The sequence below is a fragment of the Agrilus planipennis genome, unplaced genomic scaffold (assembly GCF_000699045.2).
Source record: "Agrilus planipennis isolate EAB-ADULT unplaced genomic scaffold, Apla_2.0 scaffold2, whole genome shotgun sequence".
Taxonomy (NCBI): domain Eukaryota; kingdom Metazoa; phylum Arthropoda; class Insecta; order Coleoptera; family Buprestidae; genus Agrilus; species Agrilus planipennis.
In genome coordinates this window covers 3,815,470-3,832,581 of record NW_020442464.1, presented here as the reverse complement: position 1 = coordinate 3,832,581, position 17,112 = coordinate 3,815,470, and the positions used below count along the sequence as shown (strand labels likewise).

General features: G+C 30.9%; 2 protein-coding genes and 3 long non-coding RNA genes across 6 annotated transcripts in view; 4 read left to right on the top strand and 1 right to left on the bottom strand.

Annotated features, from left to right (window-relative positions):
* LOC112906600 (protein MMS22-like) overlaps positions 1-507 on the top strand; it is a 4,763-nt gene extending 4,256 nt beyond the window's left edge. Inside the window, exon 6 of the mRNA XM_025981004.1 lies at positions 455-507. Within this exon, the coding sequence (XP_025836789.1) occupies positions 455-507 (53 nt within the window). The remainder of the gene's footprint in view (positions 1-454) is intronic.
* A 477-nt stretch (positions 508-984) lies between these two features.
* On the top strand, positions 985-13,310 carry LOC108741968 (protein MMS22-like). 2 transcript variants are annotated; one of them, XM_025980931.1, is made up of 8 exons: positions 985-1,123; positions 3,705-3,797; positions 9,433-10,056; positions 10,113-10,440; positions 10,506-11,165; positions 11,327-11,956; positions 12,037-12,297; positions 12,358-13,310. In XM_025980931.1, exons 1-8 carry the CDS (start codon positions 1,083-1,085, stop codon positions 12,712-12,714), a joined length of 2,994 nt encoding a protein of 997 aa, XP_025836716.1. In that variant the 5' UTR covers positions 985-1,082; the 3' UTR covers positions 12,715-13,310. The 2 variants fall into 2 exon arrangements, with proteins under 2 accessions (XP_025836716.1, XP_025836715.1); XM_025980930.1 differs by lacking the exons at positions 985-1,123; positions 3,705-3,797 and having other exon boundaries at positions 9,201-10,056.
* On the top strand, positions 3,830-6,759 carry LOC112906581. Its single transcript, XR_003232432.1, has 4 exons — positions 3,830-4,097; positions 4,158-4,534; positions 5,654-5,816; positions 6,733-6,759. It is a non-coding gene; the product is annotated as an uncharacterized LOC112906581 (long non-coding RNA).
* Positions 13,311-13,692: 382 nt separating the features above from the next.
* Positions 13,693-14,335, bottom strand: LOC112906584. Its single transcript, XR_003232439.1, has 3 exons — positions 14,115-14,335; positions 13,801-14,051; positions 13,693-13,732 (listed from the first exon to the last, which is right to left on the bottom strand). It is a non-coding gene; the product is annotated as an uncharacterized LOC112906584 (long non-coding RNA).
* A 746-nt stretch (positions 14,336-15,081) lies between these two features.
* LOC112906583 lies at positions 15,082-16,500 on the top strand. Its single transcript, XR_003232438.1, has 5 exons — positions 15,082-15,100; positions 15,231-15,356; positions 15,572-15,809; positions 16,142-16,392; positions 16,461-16,500. It is a non-coding gene; the product is annotated as an uncharacterized LOC112906583 (long non-coding RNA).
* The last annotated feature ends 612 nt before the right edge of the window (positions 16,501-17,112 follow it).

Sequence of the window (17,112 nt, the reverse complement as noted above, 5' to 3'; positions counted from 1 at the left end):
AACAACAGTAAAGAATAAAATAGCATAAATACTATAAAAAGAAAGGAAATTGTGTCAATTTTTGAAAATTACCAGAGCAACAATTTGAAAAAAAGCTGAAGTTAATCCCGCGCTTTAATTCTGAATTTTGAAAAAGATCCAATGCAACTTATGCTCTCCTAATACAAATGTTGAAATTTATGAAAATTTTCGGTTTTGAGCCACATACGAGGGTTAATTAAAAAGTAATGGAAAAATCAAAAATTTGGTTGTTCCATAACTTTCTGACCAGCCCTCGTATATGACGCAAAATTGAAAATTTTGTTAAATCTGAAAATTTGTATTAGGAGAGCATAAGTCGCGAGAGGTCTTTTTCAATTTCAAATAACAATTTTTGATTTTCCATTACTTTCTGACTAACCCTCGTATTTGGCGCAAAACCGAAAATTTTCATAAATTTCAACATTTGTATTAGGAGAGCATAAGTCGCAAGAGGTCTTTTTCAAAGTACCAATTTTTATCGCGTAAAACGAAAAACAAGGCTGCTATATAGTTGATCCCGCGCTAAAAATTGGTACTTTGAAAAAGACCTCTTGCGACTTATGCTCTCCTAATACAAATTTTCAGATTTAACAAAATTTTCAATTTTGCGTCATATACGAGGGCTGGTCAGAAAGTTATGGAACAACCAAATTTTTGATTTTTCCATTACTTTTTAATTAACCCTCGTATGTGGCTCAAAACCGAAAATTTTCATAAATTTCAACATTTGTATTAGGAGAGCATAAGTTGCATTGGGTCTTTTTCCAAGTTCGGAAAAATANAAAGAATAAATATTAAATTAAAATTTCATTAATTTTATATTTAAGTATACAAGCCGAATTAATTATATCGAAAGAATATTCATTTACAATTTAAATACAACTACTTTTAACTGTTATGGAGACATTTTCTTTACGTACAGGTTTGATAACCACTTCCAATATTAGATGTTTTAAGTTTATCTATGGTTTTAGGTTAAATATTATACCGGTAAGTGTTGTGTAAAAAGTGTTTGTTTTATTATATTAATTTAGTGTTAAGTGTATAAAAACTGTATAATCATGCCTGCTTGGGATTCTTTCGAGTGCCTTAACTGTGATACATTTTATAACATCAAAGTTAAAGACGATTTGAATCGCATATTTTACTCCAATGGCTTGTTTGATGTGCAACTCATTCAATTGAAAAACACAAAATGTTATAACAATTTACTTTACCTTGAAGTCGAGCTTTTTATGAAACTAGTTGTTAAAGCATGGAAACAGATCGAAGAGGTGATTTTTTCGGACTACATTTCCCCAGTGTCTCAAACTATGAACTTGCGCGGAGAAATAGTAAACATACTGTTAAGTTTTCAAGAATGTTTGCTCATAAACAGATATGAAAACAATTTTTTGGAAATACAAGACCAACTTTACAAATCGCTTAATTTAATTAAAAAGTCTGTATTTCCTATTCACAAACTAAATGAAAGGTGCTTAAAGAAAATCATTCATGCCAAATATGAACGGAAATCTCCTGCTTATGTTTTTCTGCATAGTTACTTAGACCTCCAGTGGTTGATACTATCGATAGTGTTTTTGGCATCCAAAAATGAAGAAGACATAAGAATTCAGCTTACAAACATATTTAAAGATTTAATAAAAATTTCTTATAGCAGTCACAATTTTTTTCACAGCAATTCGTATACTTTTGGATGTTTGTGTATTAAGAAAATGTGGCTGAAACTACAGTTATTTACTGAAAACTGCGGTATATCATTTTGGGATGTGTTAAATCCTGTTTTAAACTATGATGAAGAATTCTCCCTGTGGTTAATGTAAGTCTTTTAATTTAGCATGTATCAGAGTTAAAATATGATCTGTTTGATTCTAGTTTAAACATTGCTTCACTACAAGGAATAAACAAAGATATGGAATTTGTGGGAGCAAACAGTGATAGAATTAAACCTAATTTTCCAATTGTTGAATCTCAATTAAAATCATTTCTAAAAAAATCCATAGACAATAAGGAATTTCTCAAGTTATTAAAGCATGTAGATAATTTATTGAATTATTGGTGGATAAATCATGCCAAAATAGATTTGTATCAAATATTGTGGGATTATTTCAACAAGAAGTTAAATAGTTCCTTTACAAACGAAAAACCCTTTAAATGTATTCAAGCTTTCGTTAACTTTATTGACCAGTTAGTATCAGAAAAGGTAATTTTTCATGCAAATGCATATTTATTGCGAATCATGGATTTTAATCATTTGTATTTTTGTAGTTCCATTCATGTACAAGTTCATATGATTATTTTTTGCATATGTTAGCTAAACATTTACAAAATAATCCTAATCACTGGCCTCGAATAAAAGGGAGAATATATTCCCGATTGCCTTTGCATAAAATCAACGAATTTAATGAATTTGGATTGTACCACATAATAATATTGTTCCTTTCTCTTCATGAAAGTGTGAGTTTTGAAGAAATCACTTCAAAATTATTACAATTTTTAGAAAATGTCTCACCTGATCGTCGCAATTCTGCCTTAATTTGGAATACTTACTTAATGTTGATAATATTTCATGAGAGAAAGAAATTATCTTTGGAAACAGTAGCTCAACCATTGGTTCAACTTGCTGAATACTCTTCAAATAACAGAAGTCTGTATCATTTGCTCAAGCTTTATGTAGAGGGTATGAAGTATATATTTAATATAAATTACGGAAATTATCGAGGAAAAATTGTCCTCTTAAGCAGTTGGATGTATAAATACATGTTACACTGTAAACAAGAAGAACTAATCGTTTTATTGAACTTTTTATGCAATATGGTGCGCAAAATTCAGGAGTGTGACGAGTGGCAACCATGGGAAAATGTTTTTCAAATAAATGTCCTTCCAGGGCTCAGACAAATAGCTCTAACTCCAGACGTTCCTGTACAGGTAATTATTTTCAGTTTTGTATGTATTTGATAGCTCTTTTCCCGATCTTCAATTTTACTTTATCTTTTTATTTTTATGTGAAGGATTTTTGGTTTGTTTTTTGTTTCAATTCTCATTATATTTTATATTAATTTAGTAAATACCTTTTTATTCCTATTTAGGTTGGGGAGTTGGTTGCTTTGATATGCAAATACAGTAAAGATTTATCGAAAGAATATGTTCGCCAGTTTACTGAAGAAACGATTACACCAAGAATAACAATTCAGTTTATCAGTTTTTATTTAAACGAAAATAGTGACACGCAAATTTTGCCCAAAGATGAAGAAATATCAATATTACAGGCATGGATTCGATGCAGTCTTATAACGACCAATTCAAATACAAATTTATCTAGAAAGGTCTTAAGACTAAAGACATTTTCTTCCTGTGGTATTTCATCAAATTGCGATTCCTTACACTCGTTCATTAAAAGTTTAAGTCTGAATATCGTGCCTCATTCGAGTAATGCATCATTGAAAGAAGTTTGTGAGATTTGTTTCGGACATGCAGACACATGGATAGAAAAAATTATCAAGATGCCCACTTCTGAAGAGTTACTAGTACATATTTATGCCATGTTTGGAGTCCTGTTTTACCACTGCTCAGTTCTTCTTTATAATAAAGCAAAATCAAACTGTTTGTTGAGTCGTTTAACTAATACATTGCTTTTGCCAACTGATTTTCTCAAAGGAAAAGTCCCTCATAAACTTATTTACATTTTATAACATCAAAGTTAAAGACGATTTGAATCGCATATTTTACTCCAATGGCTTGTTTGATGTGCAACTCATTCAATTGAAAAACACAAAATGTTATAAAATGTANAATAATATTATTTTTTTTCTCAGGGAATATTCCAACTTGATTGTGGGAATGACCTATACCTGGAAAGACTAATGAAAGACTTAATTGTACGTTATTTACCCCATCTGCCAGTAAATTCTTCTCCAATATTTAAATGCATTGAAAATGAAAAACTTTGCGTCTTTATTTTTGAAAAAATTTGTACAGGATTTCTATCGCCAAATTGTAAATCAATGGAAACAAGTACCACAAAGGCTTTAAAGATAATTATGGCATCTCTGCAAAATTCTCCTACAAACAAAAACGTAAGTTACATTTAAATGAGATTTATTAAAAAGTAAGAAAATTGTAATAATGTTTTTTAGGTCATCATTATAATCCAAAAAACGCTTCCTTCAGTATTGGAAGTAATAATGTTTCATTCAAATAAAACAGTTGCATTGGAATTATTGAAAATGATAATCAGTTACAGCAACTTTTCTGGATTGCATGACCTTATAAAAAGCTCAATAGTATCACTCGTAGAAAAACATCTCGCCTTTAATGTAAATAACACATTCCAATTACTTTCCATATTGGTCAAATTTATTCCAACTGATGTTCAAGCAATTCTTCCCAATTTAAAAAAACAGGTGACCCTGGTTGAACAAATGAGAGGTGTAGGCTTCGATAATACCCTTAGGAGGAATCTTGACAATATAGAGCAGCTTCTTAGAAAGTAGTTCACTAAAACAAAACTTATGTAAGTAAATTTTTGTTTATACCTCCGTTTGAAGAAATAAAAAGCAACTTTATTCTCGCAATCTAAATGTTTAGGTAATGTTTTCACTGGCAATCAGTTTTATTTAAGGTACTTTTATGTACCATAGCCATTAATGATATTGTTTTTTAAGTAAAAAACGTACACATCATGTATTGCTTTTTATTTTTGTTAAAAAAGAAACAAACAGTAGACCGCCGTATGTCGTGAACAAATTAAATCCTCGGTTATAGAGACGAATGTCCATTGGCTTTTAATATCGATATCTTGTAGCTATCCTTTGTTGCTGTAAATTGCCGATATACTTGATACGTCCACAGTCTAATTACCTAAAGTGATGTTTTATTTGTAATTGGTACATTGTTTGTTGTTAGTGTTTATTAGTGGTTGTTATCTGCGTTCTGCATGTACAGCCTAATCGTAAGTAGTTTTCGTACATATCAATATTTAAGTGAAATGTCGCTTAAAAAATCAGTCTTAAGTCTTTATTATACAGACTAGTTTTTCCCCCCTATCAGTCACTGTGAGCTCGAAACTGTTAGCACCATTGCTTTGAGTGGTGGAAATTCACTTTTGTGAACGATTTGTTTAATCGCTTTGTGTTAAAAATTGTTTGAAAAACGTTTTGATTTGATTTGATTCTAATTGTTTATATTCGTGCGCTTTAAAGCATTAACATCAGTGAGCAATAGAGCAAGAATTGGACTTTACCCTGTGCTGAAACACTATTTTTTTATATATATAATTAAAAAAAGATTTTAGTTTTACGTTTATTCGTATTGTCAATAGTCGGCCATTATTATTGCTCCACTATGACGCAGTGTCGGCCATCATTATTTTCTAATTGTTGCTGTTGTCGGCCATCATTATTTTCTAATTGTTGCTGTTGTCGGCCATCATTCTTTTCTAATTATTGCTGTTGTCGGCCATCATTCTGTTTCAATTGTTGTCGCATTGTCACTGATGTCGACCATTATGGTTTTTTAATAGATGTATAGTAATCAATGATTAAAATTTAAAGGATTGCTTGTTTGCAACACACCATACACTTCAGCATAAGAAACAAATATCTAAATACTGTTACAAAATTTTATTTTACAGGAACATTTTAAAAACTGAAAGCCACAGGGCATTCGCTGTACCAGCCCTCCTTCACTCAAGAAAGTAGCTGTACTTAAAGTCTTAAAGGAAAGTGCCTGTTTTCTTTCATTTGGAACAGAGACAGCGTGTTGTTTTTAAAGGAAGGATTTAAGACAACAAACGGGTAAGTAACAAAATTAATTAAAAATAGCAAATGAGATCCTAGAAAGTTCAAGTTCTTAGACATTTCTAAAGCTCTTTCAATAGTTAAGTTTTAAACATTATTTCATAAGTGTCAAAAAACAGCAGCAGAATTAATATAGACCTTTATTCTTTCTGGCAGTGTGAAAGTTAACATAACACAAGAGATAAAGTATTTATTTTAAATTTTCTGTATATATTAACTTCAGTAAGAGTATAAAAAGTTAAGGAACAAGGAGTATTAAATCTTTGAATTATGAACATAAGAAATGTTTATTTTGATTAATAACTAATGGTACATTAATAACATGCACATCCATTACTTCTCCTTTCACCTGTCTATAACTGCGCCACTTTAAAATGCTATTATTTTATTCGCTTTAATATTGATAGCTAGATCACCATTAAAACGCCATTATTTATTTCCAAATTTCCTTTGTTTTTTGTATGTGTGAATTTTAGAACATTACAGTCTGCAGCTAACGAGGGTGAGAATATATAGTATATACATCTATAACTTCTTTTTGTAATGAAATGTCGAACTAATACTATTCCGTCAAATTTGTATGTATTGCTTAACTTAAATTTATTTAAATTTTTCCAAAAATACTTTTGGCGTTTATAGCGCCACTACATTTGTTGATTCTGTCAAGAAAATTCATAGACAACAAAAATTCAAAGAGAACATCCATTAAAATTTCTGCAAAAGTGAAGATCATAGTTATTATATCTTATGAATTTTATGCATTTTGTTCATCTTGCCATTTTGTATTAAAAGCGACGCCTCGTCACCATTGTTCAAGTTTGCAATTTTACTTTCCGGTGCTTATTTTCATTATATTTCGTGTATTAATTATTTTAAGGTGTAGTTTAATCGCTTTTCTTCTCAATTTTTACAGATTGACGATAAATTAAGAGTGGAAGAGNTAAAAAAAAATTAATAATGTCTTGCGGAAGTACATATCATATAACGAGCATTATCAAATTGTAATTAGGTTAATGTATTGATGATTATTGTTCACTGTGATATAGCGCGTATTTCTAGAAATCAAATGAATTAAGTCAGGGTTAATCGTATTAAAAAAATGATAAGTTTTAAAAAAGTATATAAAGACGAACATGTAATTTTTAAATAAATAATAACTTCCCCACCCTACTACTCCACTACATACTACTACTACTACTGTTAAGCGTGTAACAGATATTTTACAAGTACCTACCTACGTATAGGACCAAACAATAACATTTATCGTCACAATTAACACTTACTAAGTTATCTATTGCAAATGCACCGGTATATAATAATAACTAACTTTTACAACTCGAAATGCAGATCTGTACTTACATAGAAATTATAACGAAAACACTTGCTAAGTACTTTGTGTGTCTTAATTTTAATTTTATTCCACAACTTTTTCCGTCCAAGAGTATTTTTGACGGCGTCAGTAATCACGCCAAAAATTTACTGTACTAAGACATATTCAATTGTACGACGCCTCGTAGAATGTTCTACTGCCCAAATAAAGGAAAAAAATGTAATTTTAAACTATTAGCCAAACATTAGATATGGTAGATTGTTTCGGACAAATTTGGTGCAGCAAGTGCGTCATAAAACCACTTGTAGGTCTAATGACTACTTCTACAGTACTCGTGCCTATAACAAAAAAAATTGTGCAAATGTTGCCATTAAATCAGATGTAATCTAATTTGAATTAATCGTAATTAATACCAGTAGAAAACGCCTTAAGTTAGAAGAACTTTACTACAGTAGTATTCTCTTCCTGCGGTTTCGACTCCCGGTCGATACAATATCTTTTTTTCTTTTATATTATGTATTTGCAGTAAAATGATCAAATTTTGACCACACGCGATACTAGCAATATTTCATTTATCGTCATTTTTTTTATTTATGTCACAAAACTATTGTCCAGCAGTTAAAAGCATCCAGTAATGTAATTTTACAAAGTTTTCACCTTAGTAGGTACTTTGCATTTTTTTATTTATCGTTGTTAATCTTTAAGAAAATTCAATGAGTTTTCCTGAATTAACCGAATTTTCGCTTATAGTAAAGTTTCGAATTATTTAATTCTTCTTTTTATGATATTCTTAATATTAAAAAAGTCTAGATTTTAACAAAATTTTAATGGAAACGTTTACCTAATATTAAATCAGAACTGATTGTGCAGTTGCCTATTAACATAAAAATAATAGAGCAACAAAATCAGGCTATTATTTTAAATAAATAAATTATTGTTAATATTTTTTCATTGCTTCAAAAATATTTTATTCATTACGGCTTAAAATATTTGATTAACATTTTATTTAAAAACATAAAAAAAAATAAATGAAATTGAAGGAAAATAGGAGAAAATAAAAGTTGATGAGTTTTATGAGCATTTTCTGCACTAATTCGTACATGCACTGTCGAAATAAATATGTATAGTAGAACGTTTGCTTGATTATAGCTCTATAAATACCTAACTAAGGCTATCACCTAATAATTCGTGGTACTACAACCGCGTATAGATGAACCAGGGGCGCGAATGGCCCAGGGGCCAGCGGCCGGCTCGTTGGACCCCTGAAGCGGTCACCATTCGCAATATTACCACTACATTAAAAAAATTGATCGAAATTCGAATGCTAATAATAAAAAGAAAAATAATTATTATTATTACTGTGTAAACGATAATCAATAAAAAATCGAGAGGGAACGAACATATACGAATACGCAGTGATTTATATTTCGTTGTAAGATAAAAAAAAGAACGTAAAAGAAAAGGTTTCGAAAAATGCGGGAAACGGTACTTGTGTACTTGTTAATGTTATCGTTGTTTAATTTGCGGGGGCTCTGCTTTGCGAATGCTCAGCCCCACTCTCACACCAAATCTGTGCGTTTGACGCCGCTCATTGTCATTTATTTGTGAATCAGTATGAATCTAGTCATGTTTGTTACAATTTAAAATATTTTATAAATGTTGATTAATATACGACATTCCTATTTCAACTTCTTTTTTTTTTCGTCATTTCCCTGATAACTTTATCCTATTGACGATAGTATTTAAATGGCAAATCAAATGTAATCATGATTTAATCCATCTTGATGCTCAAGTATAAAGTGTAACTGGTTATATTAAACATGGCGGACTTGAGACACCATATTATGACAAATCCCTTGAGTAGAGCATCAAAGAATAAATATTAAATTAAAATTTCATTAATTTTATATTTAAGTATACAAGCCGAATTAATTATATCGAAAGAATATTCATTTACAATTTAAATACAACTACTTTTAACTGTTATGGAGACATTTTCTTTACGTACAGGTTTGATAACCACTTCCAATATTAGATGTTTTAAGTTTATCTATGGTTTTAGGTTAAATATTATACCGGTAAGTGTTGTGTAAAAAGTGTTTGTTTTATTATATTAATTTAGTGTTAAGTGTATAAAAACTGTATAATCATGCCTGCTTGGGATTCTTTCGAGTGCCTTAACTGTGATACATTTTATAACATCAAAGTTAAAGACGATTTGAATCGCATATTTTACTCCAATGGCTTGTTTGATGTGCAACTCATTCAATTGAAAAACACAAAATGTTATAACAATTTACTTTACCTTGAAGTCGAGCTTTTTATGAAACTAGTTGTTAAAGCATGGAAACAGATCGAAGAGGTGATTTTTTCGGACTACATTTCCCCAGTGTCTCAAACTATGAACTTGCGCGGAGAAATAGTAAACATACTGTTAAGTTTTCAAGAATGTTTGCTCATAAACAGATATGAAAACAATTTTTTGGAAATACAAGACCAACTTTACAAATCGCTTAATTTAATTAAAAAGTCTGTATTTCCTATTCACAAACTAAATGAAAGGTGCTTAAAGAAAATCATTCATGCCAAATATGAACGGAAATCTCCTGCTTATGTTTTTCTGCATAGTTACTTAGACCTCCAGTGGTTGATACTATCGATAGTGTTTTTGGCATCCAAAAATGAAGAAGACATAAGAATTCAGCTTACAAACATATTTAAAGATTTAATAAAAATTTCTTATAGCAGTCACAATTTTTTTCACAGCAATTCGTATACTTTTGGATGTTTGTGTATTAAGAAAATGTGGCTGAAACTACAGTTATTTACTGAAAACTGCGGTATATCATTTTGGGATGTGTTAAATCCTGTTTTAAACTATGATGAAGAATTCTCCCTGTGGTTAATGTAAGTCTTTTAATTTAGCATGTATCAGAGTTAAAATATGATCTGTTTGATTCTAGTTTAAACATTGCTTCACTACAAGGAATAAACAAAGATATGGAATTTGTGGGAGCAAACAGTGATAGAATTAAACCTAATTTTCCAATTGTTGAATCTCAATTAAAATCATTTCTAAAAAAATCCATAGACAATAAGGAATTTCTCAAGTTATTAAAGCATGTAGATAATTTATTGAATTATTGGTGGATAAATCATGCCAAAATAGATTTGTATCAAATATTGTGGGATTATTTCAACAAGAAGTTAAATAGTTCCTTTACAAACGAAAAACCCTTTAAATGTATTCAAGCTTTCGTTAACTTTATTGACCAGTTAGTATCAGAAAAGGTAATTTTTCATGCAAATGCATATTTATTGCGAATCATGGATTTTAATCATTTGTATTTTTGTAGTTCCATTCATGTACAAGTTCATATGATTATTTTTTGCATATGTTAGCTAAACATTTACAAAATAATCCTAATCACTGGCCTCGAATAAAAGGGAGAATATATTCCCGATTGCCTTTGCATAAAATCAACGAATTTAATGAATTTGGATTGTACCACATAATAATATTGTTCCTTTCTCTTCATGAAAGTGTGAGTTTTGAAGAAATCACTTCAAAATTATTACAATTTTTAGAAAATGTCTCACCTGATCGTCGCAATTCTGCCTTAATTTGGAATACTTACTTAATGTTGATAATATTTCATGAGAGAAAGAAATTATCTTTGGAAACAGTAGCTCAACCATTGGTTCAACTTGCTGAATACTCTTCAAATAACAGAAGTCTGTATCATTTGCTCAAGCTTTATGTAGAGGGTATGAAGTATATATTTAATATAAATTACGGAAATTATCGAGGAAAAATTGTCCTCTTAAGCAGTTGGATGTATAAATACATGTTACACTGTAAACAAGAAGAACTAATCGTTTTATTGAACTTTTTATGCAATATGGTGCGCAAAATTCAGGAGTGTGACGAGTGGCAACCATGGGAAAATGTTTTTCAAATAAATGTCCTTCCAGGGCTCAGACAAATAGCTCTAACTCCAGACGTTCCTGTACAGGTAATTATTTTCAGTTTTGTATGTATTTGATAGCTCTTTTCCCGATCTTCAATTTTACTTTATCTTTTTATTTTTATGTGAAGGATTTTTGGTTTGTTTTTTGTTTCAATTCTCATTATATTTTATATTAATTTAGTAAATACCTTTTTATTCCTATTTAGGTTGGGGAGTTGGTTGCTTTGATATGCAAATACAGTAAAGATTTATCGAAAGAATATGTTCGCCAGTTTACTGAAGAAACGATTACACCAAGAATAACAATTCAGTTTATCAGTTTTTATTTAAACGAAAATAGTGACACGCAAATTTTGCCCAAAGATGAAGAAATATCAATATTACAGGCATGGATTCGATGCAGTCTTATAACGACCAATTCAAATACAAATTTATCTAGAAAGGTCTTAAGACTAAAGACATTTTCTTCCTGTGGTATTTCATCAAATTGCGATTCCTTACACTCGTTCATTAAAAGTTTAAGTCTGAATATCGTGCCTCATTCGAGTAATGCATCATTGAAAGAAGTTTGTGAGATTTGTTTCGGACATGCAGACACATGGATAGAAAAAATTATCAAGATGCCCACTTCTGAAGAGTTACTAGTACATATTTATGCCATGTTTGGAGTCCTGTTTTACCACTGCTCAGTTCTTCTTTATAATAAAGCAAAATCAAACTGTTTGTTGAGTCGTTTAACTAATACATTGCTTTTGCCAACTGATTTTCTCAAAGGAAAAGTCCCTCATAATTTTATTTTGAATGCGCTTCAAAGAACATGGCACTTATTTGTACAGGTAGTTTAAATCAATAAAATTGAATCCTTAATAGTTTTTATAAACCTGTATTAAATTAATAATATTATTTTTTTTCTCAGGGAATATTCCAACTTGATTGTGGGAATGACCTATACCTGGAAAGACTAATGAAAGACTTAATTGTACGTTATTTACCCCATCTGCCAGTAAATTCTTCTCCAATATTTAAATGCATTGAAAATGAAAAACTTTGCGTCTTTATTTTTGAAAAAATTTGTACAGGATTTCTATCGCCAAATTGTAAATCAATGGAAACAAGTACCACAAAGGCTTTAAAGATAATTATGGCATCTCTGCAAAATTCTCCTACAAACAAAAACGTAAGTTACATTTAAATGAGATTTATTAAAAAGTAAGAAAATTGTAATAATGTTTTTTAGGTCATCATTATAATCCAAAAAACGCTTCCTTCAGTATTGGAAGTAATAATGTTTCATTCAAATAAAACAGTTGCATTGGAATTATTGAAAATGATAATCAGTTACAGCAACTTTTCTGGATTGCATGACCTTATAAAAAGCTCAATAGTATCACTCGTAGAAAAACATCTCGCCTTTAATGTAAATAACACATTCCAATTACTTTCCATATTGGTCAAATTTATTCCAACTGATGTTCAAGCAATTCTTCCCAATTTAAAAAAACAGGTGACCCTGGTTGAACAAATGAGAGGTGTAGGCTTCGATAATACCCTTAGGAGGAATCTTGACAATATAGAGCAGCTTCTTAGAAAGTAGTTCACTAAAACAAAACTTATGTAAGTAAATTTTTGTTTATACCTCCGTTTGAAGAAATAAAAAGCAACTTTATTCTCGCAATCTAAATGTTTAGGTAATGTTTTCACTGGCAATCAGTTTTATTTAAGGTACTTTTATGTACCATAGCCATTAATGATATTGTTTTTTAAGTAAAAAACGTACACATCATGTATTGCTTTTTATTTTTGTTAAAAAAGAAACAAACAGTAGACCGCCGTATGTCGTGAACAAATTAAATCCTCGGTTATAGAGACGAATGTCCATTGGCTTTTAATATCGATATCTTGTAGCTATCCTTTGTTGCTGTAAATTGCCGATATACTTGATACGTCCACAGTCTAATTACCTAAAGTGATGTTTTATTTGTAATTGGTACATTGTTTGTTGTTAGTGTTTATTAGTGGTTGTTATCTGCGTTCTGCATGTACAGCCTAATCGTAAGTAGTTTTCGTACATATCAATATTTAAGTGAAATGTCGCTTAAAAAATCAGTCTTAAGTCTTTATTATACAGACTAGTTTTTCCCCCCTATCAGTCACTGTGAGCTCGAAACTGTTAGCACCATTGCTTTGAGTGGTGGAAATTCACTTTTGTGAACGATTTGTTTAATCGCTTTGTGTTAAAAATTGTTTGAAAAACGTTTTGATTTGATTTGATTCTAATTGTTTATATTCGTGCGCTTTAAAGCATTAACATCAGTGAGCAATAGAGCAAGAATTGGACTTTACCCTGTGCTGAAACACTATTTTTTTATATATATAATTAAAAAAAGATTTTAGTTTTACGTTTATTCGTATTGTCAATAGTCGGCCATTATTATTGCTCCACTATGACGCAGTGTCGGCCATCATTATTTTCTAATTGTTGCTGTTGTCGGCCATCATTATTTTCTAATTGTTGCTGTTGTCGGCCATCATTCTTTTCTAATTATTGCTGTNCATGCAAGATAAAGAACTATTTCAACTACGGGGTCATCTTTGTCTTCTCCAGCGTCGATCTGAAACAGATACGGTGGTAATAGATTAATAAAGAGCAATTAAAATTAACTATTATCAAGTTTCTCACCTTAATTAACTGTAGACTGCAACCTCTCAATGTTTGCAGGTGTAAAAAGCAAACCAAATCCAGAATACCACGGCAGAAAGTCTGTTGTTCAAATAAGTTTCCAGTTGCTTCCACTTATCGGTTGAAAATTAACTGCATACGTTGCGAGGTGAAGACAAAAATAGCAAATCAAGACTAAGTCCAGAAAAGACAACACCCATGTAGACATGGCCGTTTCAGTACAGCTAAACTGAACTCATTTGTTCGATAATCTGCAGAGATGGACAAAAAAATATATTAATTACAATATTAAGTAAGGAAAGAATTAAACACACCTAAAAATAAGCACCAAAAAGCAAGTAAAATTGTGGAGTCATAATAAAAAGGCGACAAACGTCATTTTACACCATGACCATAGATCATGACATAAATATGGATAATCATAGATGCACGATAATACGTCAATTAATACTCTCAACAGATATTAAAAAAAAAAAAAATGAAATACCGTAGATACACGTTAACCTCAATTTATACTAAACAAAAGATAATTGGTTATTAGTAAGACATAGAGAGCAACTAATATGATGTAATGCATTCTCACCTTAATTAACTGCAGGAAGGAGTATTTTGTTGTTGAAGTTTAATGGGCAAGCCAAATCCAAGAGGAAAACCACTGCAGACAACCTGTTGTTTCAGTCCTTTCCAAATTAATTTCCAGTTGCCTCTTCCCCGAAAATTCAAAATTAACTCCATAATGTTGCAAAGTGAAGACATCAGAAGTATATATTACTTCAGTAGCATCAAAATTAACTGCAATTCCTTCTCTTTTATTGTATAATCTATAGAGACGGGCAAGAAAAAGTAATTAATTACCACTTTCAAAGCAAGTAAATCTATAACATTCACACTGATGGAAACATTAGTTCCACATCAATTCTGTTGTTCTGATTCTGCCATTTCTGAAAAGTTGTCAAGTTGTCTAATGAAAGTAACACAAATCTAATTGAAGTTTCTGAGACCTCATTCAATATTTTTAATTGATATTGTTACTTACCAGTTCATTCATTGTCATAAATCCTTCCTTTAGCAATGCCACACTGTCCCCATTCCAAATGAAACAAATGCACTATCATGCTTTCTTTGAGACTGTAGGTACAGCTATTTTCTGGAGTGAATGTCCCTGTAAAATGAAATCTTATTGATAAGTATTCATTAAATGAACGCTCTTCCACTCTTAATTTATCGTCAATCTGTAAAAATTGAGAAGAAAAGCGATTAAACTACACCTTAAAATGATTAGATCTTGTAGTTAATTTAGGTGAGCATACAGACTAAAATAGATATTTATTTGCCACAATTACATATCTAGTAATATTATATTTATGTGATATTAACTTTAGAGAACCTACATTTATGTGAATACTTATCAATAAGATTTCATTTTACAGGAACATTCACTCCAGAAAATAGCTGTACCTACAGTCTCAAAGAAAGCATGATAGTGCATTTGTTTCATTTGGAATGGGGACAGTGTGGCATTGCTAAAGGAAGGATTTATGACAATGAATGAACTGGTAAGTAACAATATCAATTAAAAATATTGAATGAGGTCTCAGAAACTTCAATTAGATTTGTGTTACTTTCATTAGACAACTTGACAACTTTTCAGAAATGGCAGAATCAGAACAACAGAATTGATGTGGAACTAATGTTTCCATCAGTGTGAATGTTATAGATTTACTTGCTTTGAAAGTGGTAATTAATTACTTTTTCTTGCCCGTCTCTATAGATTATACAATAAAAGAGAAGGAATTGCAGTTAATTTTGATGCTACTGAAGTAATATATACTTCTGATGTCTTCACTTTGCAACATTATGGAGTTAATTTTGAATTTTCGGGGAAGAGGCAACTGGAAATTAATTTGGAAAGGACTGAAACAACAGGTTGTCTGCAGTGGTTTTCCTCTTGGATTTGGCTTGCCCATTAAACTTCAACAACAAAATACTCCTTCCTGCAGTTAATTAAGGTGAGAATGCATTACATCATATTAGTTGCTCTCTATGTCTTACTAATAACCAATTATCTTTTGTTTAGTATAAATTGAGGTTAACGTGTATCTACGGTATTTCATTTTTTTTTTTTTTAATATCTGTTGAGAGTATTAATTGACGTATTATCGTGCATCTATGATTATCCATATTTATGTCATGATCTATGGTCATGGTGTAAAATGACGTTTGTCGCCTTTTTATTATGACTCCACAATTTTACTTGCTTTTTGGTGCTTATTTTTAGGTGTGTTTAATTCTTTCCTTACTTAATATTGTAATTAATATATTTTTTTGTCCATCTCTGCAGATTATCGAACAAATGAGTTCAGTTTAGCTGTACTGAAACGGCCATGTCTACATGGGTGTTGTCTTTTCTGGACTTAGTCTTGATTTGCTATTTTTGTCTTCACCTCGCAACGTATGCAGTTAATTTTCAACCGATAAGTGGAAGCAACTGGAAACTTATTTGAACAACAGACTTTCTGCCGTGGTATTCTGGATTTGGTTTGCTTTTTACACCTGCAAACATTGAGAGGTTGCAGTCTACAGTTAATTAAGGTGAGAAACTTGATAATAGTTAATTTTAATTGCTCTTTATTAATCTATTACCACCGTATCTGTTTCAGATCGACGCTGGAGAAGACAAAGATGACCCCGTAGTTGAAATAGTTCTTTATCTTGCATGCTCCATCTAGTAAAATTCATTAAGTTGATTTTATTCAAATTAATTTTTTATTTTGCATGTTTTTTTGTAGTTATTTGTAGTTAATTTGAATTAGTTTTTATTTTGCATGCTTATTTTTGTTCACTTTATTTGAAGTAATTGTTGATTGTAGATGTTTTTATTTTTTTTGTATGTAGTAGTAGTGTAGTAGTAGAAATAACACGTTTAGTAGTTGTAGTATAGTCTAACGTTGCTTACCTCTTCGCTTAGCTTACTGCATATTCTTCCTAATTTGCTTTGCATTTACCCTACGAATTCTACATGATTCAACGTTTCGTTATCGTGTTTGTTTCTTCTCACCCTTGTGGAATTAGGGAGGGCCTCCCCGAACGACTTCCCTTGGGCTTAGCTATTTAGTTGATCTTAAAAGTGTCTTATACACTTTTCGCGAGTCTACTCTAGCGTTACTTCCTTTCAGACAGGGTACAGTGGGTTATCTGGAATAGGAGCAATAGGCGACTGCCCAGCTTGCCTTGGCGAAATCTGTCCGATCTTCTCTACCAAAGCTATTAGTATTTGTCGTTAGTCCTTGTAATTGCACTATTCGCTTTCAG